Source organism: Sinocyclocheilus rhinocerous, unplaced genomic scaffold, assembly GCF_001515625.1.
Source record: "Sinocyclocheilus rhinocerous isolate Xijiao unplaced genomic scaffold, SAMN03320098_v1.1 scaffold2958, whole genome shotgun sequence".
Taxonomy (NCBI): Eukaryota; Metazoa; Chordata; class Actinopteri; order Cypriniformes; family Cyprinidae; genus Sinocyclocheilus; species Sinocyclocheilus rhinocerous.
The window spans coordinates 117,392-128,150 of record NW_015666485.1 but is presented as its reverse complement, the minus strand read 5'-3'; the positions used below and the strand labels follow the sequence as shown (position 1 = coordinate 128,150).

The 10,759-nt window shown below is 37.0% G+C and overlaps 1 protein-coding gene across 3 annotated transcripts in view; it reads left to right on the top strand.

The window, feature by feature from the left end:
- The window catches only part of fbln1 (fibulin 1), a 74,813-nt gene that overhangs the window by 8,348 nt on the left and 55,706 nt on the right, over positions 1-10,759 (top strand). For all 3 annotated transcript variants that reach the window (XM_016543642.1, XM_016543641.1, XM_016543643.1), the window contains exons 2-3: positions 3,123-3,234; positions 7,723-7,855. In XM_016543642.1, coding sequence (XP_016399128.1) covers positions 3,123-3,234; positions 7,723-7,855 — 245 coding nt within the window. The remainder of the gene's footprint in view (positions 1-3,122; positions 3,235-7,722; positions 7,856-10,759) is intronic.

Sequence of the window (10,759 nt, the reverse complement as noted above, 5' to 3'; positions counted from 1 at the left end):
AAGCTTACCGTTGTGAATCGGGCTAAAGTAAGGCGATAGTTTTGAACACTGGCTGGTTATGCACTTGCTCAAATATTGATTTAGGATCATTTTTAACCAAAAAAAGTTACGGACTGCAGCTTTAAATATATTAACTTAATATAAAAAGATTGGTGTAGACACAATATTCACTCAGAAATTGCTAGTGCATTTCACAAATAATTACAAAGAAACGGCAAGTAACACACTGATTGAACATGAAATTAAAGTAGAAAGACTAAAATAGTATTTTCGTGTAAAATGTTCTCTAATAATCATTTTATTTACAACTATGATTTTTTTTACAGTGTATTTTTAAAATAATACAAAATACAGTTTTTCATGGCTGTACGAGATATTAATGGCTGGTAAATGTTCTCGATTTAACCAACATTTTTCACTTGGTAATAAATAAGTTGTAATGGTATTGTGCTTGTAAAAGCGCATGAAGCAGGAATAATCTTAAAAAAGAGTCTTTTAATGATACATTCACACAAGAAACAGAAGGAATCCAGGAGCAAGGGGTAGCACAACACGTAGACAGAAACAATAGCAGACCAAGGACCAGGGGAGAACACAGGACTTAAGTACTTGAAACGTAATTAGGGAGAACTGAAACGAGTGTGGAGCTAATTAATCAAAAACCATGGAAACAAACAAGGGGACACAGGCAAACTGGAACACAGAGAAACCAAACCAAATACAACAGAAACGTGACATTTCGCCCTCTCCCGGAACTGCGCGTTCTCGCACCGAAAAAATCAAGCCAACAGAAGAGGGAGGGTGGGGGCTCAGTAGGCGGGCGTGGGGCAGGTGAGGGGCAGGCAATAGGAAAGGGGCATAGTTCATAGGGCCAGGGCGGAGTAGATGGAGGGAGGATCCAGGGCGGAGCCTGGAGCAGGAGGAGCCAGGTGGGGAACCAGAGGCCAGCCAGGATAGCAGCGGAGTCGACGGAGGGAGGAGCCATGGTGGAGGAAGGGCTGATGACTCCAGGGGGCCGACTGACAGAGACGGAGCCGATGGACGAGGAGCCCAGGATGAAGCAGAGCAGATGGATAGCTAGGGTGACACTGAGGATCCAGAGGGCCAAGGCGGAGCTGGCGGCTCAGGCGACCAAGGCGGAGACGGGGATCCGGAAGACCGCGGTGGAGCCGGAGCGACTGAGAACGAAGGTGGAGCCTGACAGAGTGACAAGGCGAAGTCGGAGGAGTGGAGTCCCGAGGCGGCGGATGGTCGATGACTGACCAAGGCGGAGCCGGAGGGACGAGGGAGCCCGGTGGAGCCAGTGGGATGACGGGCCACGGTGGAGACGAGGGAGCTAGGAGCCAAGGTGGAACCAAAGGGTCGAAGGACCGAGGTGGAGTCCAGGACTCGGAGGCTTGAGGCAGAGACAGGGGATCCTTACTCCTAGGTGGAGCTGGAGACTGGAAGTCCCGAGGCGGCGGATCAGAGCGCCCAGCTGGCGCTGACTGAGGGCGAACTGAGGGACTGGCAGGAACCAGTGGAGACAGAGCTGAGGAACTGGCTGGATTTAGGAGAGAAGGTGGGAGAGGGAGGCTGGGAGGGAACACGAGAGTCACAGGGAGCTCAGGAAACACAGGAGGGCTGGACGGAGCCAGCGGAGATTCATGAGAAACAGAAACACTGGGAATCACCTCCCCAACCCAGTCGATCAAATCAATATCAAAGATGTCCATAAGTTCCTCAATATATAGTCCAGTGGCCAATTGCAGCTCACCCTCAGCGGCGGGATTCCCTCCAAGCCCTCGATCTCCACCAAAACTCCCTCAGGAATGGACGGTGTTGCCAGCTCACGCACTTGGTCAGAACATTCTTGAGGCTCAGGCTCCGGGATGATGATAGGCTCAGTCGCGGGTATGTGCGCTGGCTCACGTGTCGCGGCAGGCTCAGGCTCTCCGTCTGCGTTGGGCTCTGGCAATAGTGCCGTGCAGCGGGATGATGGCTGACTGGTCTCTGGTTCATGAGTGGGGCTGGAGATGTCCTCCTCGGCGGGGCAGATGGAGAAATACAGTCCATTTCTCTCTAGCACCCACTCCACAAAAGCGGCGAAATCCTCCTCGGGACCGTTCATTGGCAGGCATGCCTTACACTGCTCTCTCAGGCTGGTGTAATAGAATACGCAGAGCGAGCGGTCAGGGAAGTGCGTAAGGCATGTCAGAACTAAAAAGTCCCTGGTATGGTCCTCCATCGAACGTTCCTGTTGCTCCAGGCACAGGAGTTGAACAGCTGGGATATCCATTCTGGGAGGAGGAGAAAAAACCCCAAACCCAAGCAGAAAAAAAAATGCCGCTATAAATTACTCACTTTGAGGGTCTTCTATTCTGTAACGGTATTGTGCTAGTAAAAGTGCACGAAGCAGGAATAATAAAAAAACAGTCTTTTAATAATACATCCACACAAGAAACAGAAGGAATCCAGGAGCAAGGGGTAGCACAACACGTAGACACAAACAATAGCAGACCAAGGACCAGGGGAGAACACAGGACTTAAGTACTTGAAACGTAATTAGGGAGAACTGAAACAGGTATGGAGCTAATTAATCAAAAACCATGGAAATAAACAAGGGAACACAAGCAAACTTAAACACAGAGAAACCAAACCAAATACAACAGAAACATGACATAAGTTCAGTTTTGGACCCTGTTCTCTTATTGTTCCTCCTCGCACGCCATTTGCTGTCCATAGTGACGAATCAAGCGCTCACGGCCTAACCACAAACCTTAGACTGTGCCAGAAAGTGACAGCTGGTAAGCGACAGATGCAGAAGAGTGGCTGTTAAAAACGCAGATTCATGATAATGCAGGAATTCATCAGACAGGACAAGCCCCTGCAAATCTAATGCTGCCTGTGGGGCTTTAACAGAGAAATCAGTCAGCAAACCGGCAACCTGAAATGCTACAGATTTGGTCGTAAAATGTGACCGTACCAGACTAGTTGGCTCGGCTCTGGATCTCCTTTACAGGCCGAGTTTGAGCTTTAACTTAATGCCCGTGCAAACCACTAATCTGCTTGTCTGTGTGTGTGGGAATCGTCTGGTTTGGATTTGTTGTGCGTAATGTCTTTCCTGTTTTTTTCCTTTCCAGAGACCACAGATCCCATCTCGCTGGACGACTGCTGTAAGGATGGCAAAGAAAGAGGCCAAGAGTCTCAGGACTGCACGAGTCTGCCGCTCATCTCTGAATCCACCACCTGCAGGTAGGGGTGTGCGATATATATCATCTGCAATAATATCGTAATTGTTGTTTTAACAATGTGCAATTTGACATTATCGAGTATTTTGCAAAAACCATTCAAAACATCCCTACAGAGTGCACGCATACAGTACATTACATGATGAAGTCTAGACTAGTGCGCATTTAGAATGTGTTCTTTCACTGCATGATTTAGTCTATTAAAACACATTTAAAATGAACACAAAATCTAGACGTAGGGGCAGAAAATTTATATATTTATACCATTTCATATAGTTAATCAATTTCACACTTAGAGTGCCGTTTTTTCTCCAAAAGTCAGCATGATTACAAGTGTGATATTGATTTTTTACAACAGTTCAATAAACAAGAAGTTAATTAACAGAATTATGTTTTAAACACCATATTTCCTCTTTTTGCGCTATTTCGACAACAAAAATAATTCCAAACACAGCCACAGCACTGTTTTGCGTCTCTGAGCAACATGACGGTGTTTCATTCCTGAATGAATCAACCGTTTAAATTATTCGGTTCAATCGCAATGATTCACTTATTAACCGTGACTTGCTGCCACCTACTGGCGGTTTTAATTTCACATTTAAAGTATCTTATTATTTAAATAATTTCAAATATCAGTATTCAACCTTTTATGTTTAATATATCAAAACATTATTTATGAATTTGTAGATGCATGTTAAATGTATTAATATCCTGCATTAAACAGTGTGTAAATCTAAATGCCACTTCAGATGCAGCTTCTGTGTTGGTTTCATTTGCTTGGCAACAGCCTAAATGTCTTATTATTCTAATTCACTGATTAAATGTAAGAATTTGACTCAAAAGTTAATGGACACTTTTAGAAAACTGGCTTTAATAAGGTAAAAATGCCCATTAAATGTAAAAATCAGTTTAAACTTATTGGAAAATATTAATTTCTATCAGTGTGAACTGACCACCACACAGAATATGAAGAATATCAAAAACTTTAAGAGCCGGCTGTCTATGGTAGTCCTTAAGATATCAGCAAAATAATACACTCAGCAATATATTGTCTAATTATCGTTATCGAATAATCTAGAAAATACTGAGACACTATTTTTTGTCAATATCGCACACCCCTACCTTCAGGTTTGTTCCTGGCCATCTGAGATCTACCAAATTTCCACAGAAAACACTTAAAAGAGAAACAAATCAGTTTGTTATTTTGTTAGTTCACCTGGCACGACACTACAGGTGAATGGGGTAAAAAAAAACTGAAATAACACTTTCCCCAGTTGATTAACCACAGTACATTAAGACATTATATGTCGTATTACAAGTTTTATGAAATGTTATGTTTAAATATGCAAATTAGGCTTTTTATCTTATTACATATGCACTAATTTGCATACATTTCCAGAGCATATCTGAACGTTGGATTTGTTTGATTTTGTTGACGTTAGGTTTTTACAGATTTTGGGATTTTGGATTTCTCTTATCACTTCATAAATCAGAAAACACTGCCAACAGACAGAAAAAAAAACATTTTCACCAGGTTTTTAGGAATAAAATGTTATATAAATCAGTCTGAATTATATATGAACACACCCATCTATAAAAACCTTCAGAATATAGAACATAGTTAAGCGTGTAAGTGCTGCTGAAGTGGAGAAACAAACTCATTTTGAGATGTCCGGCTTTAAAAATATGCACTGTAATTGAAATATACAGATGCAAATAAATACAGTGTAATAAAATAAACACTATTGTAGATGTTTTCTTTCCATTAGTCAACAAGTTATGGGAACAAAATTTCAAAACTGAATTGATTTGAATTGAAAAAGCAATGGTTTTGCCTACAGTGTCTCTCCTTAAAGGAATAGTTCACCCCAAAATGGAAATTTCCTGAACATTTACTCACCCTCAGGCCATCCAAGATTTTGATTCTTCATCAGATTTGGAGAAATTTAACATTTCATCACTTGCTCACCAATGGATGTGAATGGGTGCCGTCAGAATGAGAGTCCAAACAGCTGATAAAAACATCACAATAATCCACAAGTAATCCACACCACTCCAGTCCATCAATTAATGTCTTGTGAAGTGAAAAGCTGCGTGTTTGTAAGAAACAAATTTAGCATTAAAACATTTTTAACTTCAAACCGTTGCTTCTGGCCAAAATACAAGTCCATAATCCATAATAACACTTCCTCCAGTGAAAAAGTCATCTCATCTGAATCAGGAGAGAAATCTGCACAGATCAAGCACCGTTTACAAGTGAACACAGTCCAAAACAGCTTTAAACAAAAATCTGGGTGGATTTTGATGTGAGCGACAACAGGAGATGGACTTTTTCACTGGAGGAAGTGTTATTATGGATTACGGACCAGAAGTTAAAATTGTCTCAATGATGGATTTGTTTCTTACAAACATGCAGCTGTTGTCTTCACAAGATGTTCACTGATGGACTGGAGTGGTGTGGATTACTTGTGAATTAGTGTGATGTTTTTATCAGCTCTCATTCTGACGGCACCCATTCACTGCAATGTGATGCAATGTTACATTTCTTCAATTCTGATGAAGAAACAAAGTCATCTACATCTCGTGTGGCCTGAGGGTGAGTACATTCTCAGCAAATTTTCATTTTTGGGTGAAGCATTCCTATAAAAGTAAATGCTCAGTATTTTAGAGGTATAGGCATAATTCACCACAACTTAGTTCCCGCCGGATGGATAAAAACCTGTGCATGCATCCAATCAGATTGACGCAATTCTGGGTTCTCAAAAGCGATTTTTGCTTAAAATATGCATCAGATGGTCTGTGCATAAGCAATGCATCATCGGTAGAAGTGGCCACGATTGTGTTACTCTGGCATCAGATGCGTTTGCCTTGGCCTTCCAAGTGATCCGGTGTTTGTATAAATGAGAGAGTGCGAGAAAAAGGTGGTGATGGTTTGGATCTCTTTGGTAGGGGGGCTCGCAGAAACAGGGCGCTTAGGCGAACGGGAATATTTCCAAATCCAGGAAATTCCACTGAGGTGAAACTCTAGTCAGACGGAGAAGAGAGAGCGACCCGAATAACAGGAAATCTGCAGATTATTTCAGACACCGAAAAGGGGAAAAACAAGTGAAAGGAGAAAGAAGACTTCTCCCTTAAAAGGCTGTTCGGAGGTGCTCCACAGACGGGTGTCTTGGGCTTTCCTGCGAGGATGATTGTGAAAGCGGGTGAAGCAAGAGCGAAAGAGACAAACAGCGATCGTCTTACCGTAAAAACTGGGCTTCATGCGTCAGCGCTGCGGTCCAACCTGGAGCAGAACCAAACAGTGACGCTCTGCAGTCAACAGAGCACTCGACTTCTGCTCTCCAACATCTGTCCTGTGGTTTACGATGGCCAGGAAGCAGAATTCATTTAACAAAAGTGAATTAGATGGAACTTTGGGGTCTTGCACAATCTGAATCGTCTTTCCTTGGTCCTTTAGTCTGTTTACAGTGCTGTACAGATTACTTACAAATTGTAGTCCACTACTGGTTACAAATTACATGATGAAAATTTGTAGTTAGTAATGTAATCTATTAGATTACACAGTTTATTCTGATTACTTTAGGTTAGAGTACACATAGATCTGAATAGGTTTATTTTGTACCAAAATTATAACAGAAATACAAATATTCTATATAATAATTAGAAATAATATACAAGACTATATAAAAACAGAAAATATGATTATATTTATATTATTATAAATAATTATATATTATAATAATATATATATGTATATATCATGTAATAATTATTACTATGTATATGTTAGAATTATTCATAAAAATAATTTTATAAATGATAAAGAATATATACTTGATTTTTATCAAACAAACCAGGTTTCGTGAGTTGATGAAAACTAATAATTAATATATCATAAACATTTTTTAATTAATATATATTTTTTAAATAAACAAACAATCAAAATAAAGCACAATAAACAACATCAATAAATCAATAAATTATGAATTATTTACTGCCATTGTGTGAATAATAATATAATCATTTAATGAATAAAAACTGGTCTAACTGAGTATTTTAAAATTGTAAAATAATTATATATACGCTGGAAAACAAATTGGGGTAGAAACAGTTTTCACTCAGAAATTGCTTGTAAATTTCACAAGAAAATACTATGAAAAACTGAAATAGCTATTTTCTTGTAAAACGTACTCCAAAAATCCTATTTGAAAATTCAATAAATTATTATTTTTACAGTGTATGATTATAAAATCTTATTACAAGTACTTTAAATACTAATTACTCAATGTTGTGATCTGATTATGTAATCCAGATTAGATATAATCACTTAATAGCCAGCACTGTGTATTTATTATTTAGCTGATATTCACATCTAGTCCACTAGAAAACCCAGAGGTTACGGGTCTTGCTCAAGGACACAATGGACACGTTGTGCTCGACCTCTATAATCTGTTGATTAGCACTGATCTGACTGTGTGTGCTTGTCTCGTAGGATCGCTCAGGAACAGTGCTGTACTGCGGTTCTTGAAGACAACATATGCACCAGCGGCATCAATATGGCGAAGGACCAGGGCAGTTGTGATGCACTCTTGTCCAGCAGCACATGTGAAACGAAGACGGCTAAGGTGCTGGATTTTCTCAGAACATGCATATTAATGCTGCATATGATATTTGCATGTTTTATGAATTGACTTTATTAAGTACCAAAGTGTTTTATGAAAAAAAAATTTGTTATTATATTTATTATTATATTGCAATTTATTATAATGTAATGTATCACATTGCATTTTTAATATATTATTATTATTAGATTAAATATTATTTATATATGTAAATATTATTTAAATGTAATAATACGCATAGTATATAATATATTCAATATCAACTATTTAATAAAAAAAATAATATAGTGTACATTTTTAAATATTTTAATATACATGTTTTACTTTTTTTATTTAATAAAAGAAAAAATATATAATTTATATATATATCATATATATATAACATTTATTATATTATTATGTTATTTATTACATTATTACATTTTTAATATATTATTATTAGATTAAATATTATTTATATATGTAAATAATATTTTAATGTAATAATTCATATAATATATAACATATATAGTATTTGCTATTTTTTAAAAAAAACAATTAAATATAGTTTTTATAGTTTTATATATATTATACAAAATATTATTATTATGAGATTAAATATTTACTCTCTCTCTCTCTCTCTCTCTCTCTATATATATATATATATAATTGTAGTAAATAATTTCATATATGTACATTAAATATGTATACATTGTAATAATAAAAAAAGGTCAAATGCAGCCTTAAAAGCCAGCTGACTTTGTACTTATTAGACAGTAATGTAGCTCACTTGGGCTAATGGAGCCAGATTGTCTTCATTTTGAACAGTATATGTATCATTTTATCCTTTAAGACATATAACAAACGTCTTTTTGTGAAATGTTTAGCTTGTAAAATGTACTCACTCTATCTCTCTTCAGCATAAATGACATCTGCGTTTATATTTCACACCTAATGCTTTGAAATTCACATATTTTAGGTGTGATCTGAGTGTTTGTGGCTGTTGAATGTGTGTGTTCGCTAGAGAGAGCTTGTACAAACACGTCTGTGTCAGACACTCAGATCACAATAAGATGATAAATGTGGCTTTTAAAGCCCAAACTCTTCTTCATGTAAACTCTAGAGATATTTCTCTCAGCACTGTTTACGTTGAGCAGGAGGGAACTTGTTTCTGTTATAAATCCAGCTCCGATTATACCTCAGGATGAAGAATAGTGTCTCTTCAAGGTTTAACACTTTTGAACAGTATATGTATCATTTTATCCTTTAAGACATATAACAAACGTCTTTTTGTGAAATGTTTAGCTTGTAAAATGTACTCACTCTATCTCTCTTCAGCATAAATGACATCTGCGTTTATATTTCACACCTAATGCTTTGAAATTCACATATTTTAGGTGTGATCTGAGTGTTTGTGGCTGTTGAATGTGTGTGTTCGCTAGAGAGAGCTTGTACAAACACGTCTGTGTCAGACACTCAGATCACAATAAGATGATAAATGTGGCTTTTAAAGCCCAAACTCTTCTTCATGTAAACTCTAGAGATATTTCTCTTAGCACTGTTTACGTTGAGCAGGAGGGAACTTGTTTCTGTTATAAATCCAGCTCCGATTATACCTCAGGATGAAGAATAATGTCTCTTCAAGGTTTAACACAACACACCTGAATGTGTTTGGACATTACGATCCTCCAGGTGTCTGCCGTCTTCTAGGAAGCATTCATCTCGCGCTGTCAGCGGGACTGTAAGAGCATTTAAAAGCACCTGTCAGACGCATTGCTCTGCGTTATTAATGCGTTTATCGCTAACCACCAAGCCTAATTCATCTGAAACAGTTCACGGCAGGTATTAGATGATCTTAGGACAAGTTTAAATCGCCAGAACTGTTTGTGCTTCCTCTAAAACTCTAGATGAGTGTTTTCTAGTGCTGTTTTCTGTTCTCAGAAACCTTGTTTGCTCAGTTTATTCAAATCATTCATGGATAAAAGATGCACAGACATTTTACCTAAAGGATAATTCACACAGAAAGTGATATTCTTGGGTCCTGTGTCATGGATGAGAGATTTCCAGCAAATTTTGACTTAATTTTCAGTCTGTTACTCTGTCAAAAACTTACTGTATGTAGAGCACAAGTAGTTTGGACTACTTTTTTTTTTTTTTTTTTAACTACATTTATGCTTCTTTTTATCCATTTTGGAGCTTGACATAATTTTTGCACTGAAAACAAACAAATAAATAAAAAGGGTAAATATTTTAGTGTTAGTATTTTCATGTTGTTTTCTAGTACAAATTTGTAAACATTCTTAAATCAAGATACTTTTACTTGAGAAGCAATATAGCGTCATTTATTAAGTCTTGTTTTCCAAATAATGAATCAATATTAAGTGAGTTTGTGTATAAAACAAGAAAAAACATTGGCAAATTCACTTTATTTTGATACATTTTTCAGAAAACGAAGACAATTTATTGCTTCTCAAATGCTTTTCGGATGCTAGAAGAGATCGTACGTCTAAACATCTGCTGTGTAAAGTATAAAGTATATTATTACATAAAATATAAGAAATGTATAATTCACTTAAAAAATAAAAATCTAAAATAATACATTATATTTATTATAGTATATTTATAATTATTTATTAAATAGTCAAATTCATGTGATGCTAGCCTAAGAATCAGGCAAAAAGAAGTGATCTTATGTTTTTACATCAGTCTTAATGTCTTTAAAAACTATATTATTGCATTTAAAATAAATATTATTAATTATTACAAATATATTTCTTAATACTGTATATCATATAAGATATATATTAGTGCTGTCAAACGATTAATCGCGATTAATCACATCCAAAATAAAAGTTTTATTGTTTACATTATATATGTACATGTACTGTGTATATTTATTAAGTATATATAAATACACACACATTCAGT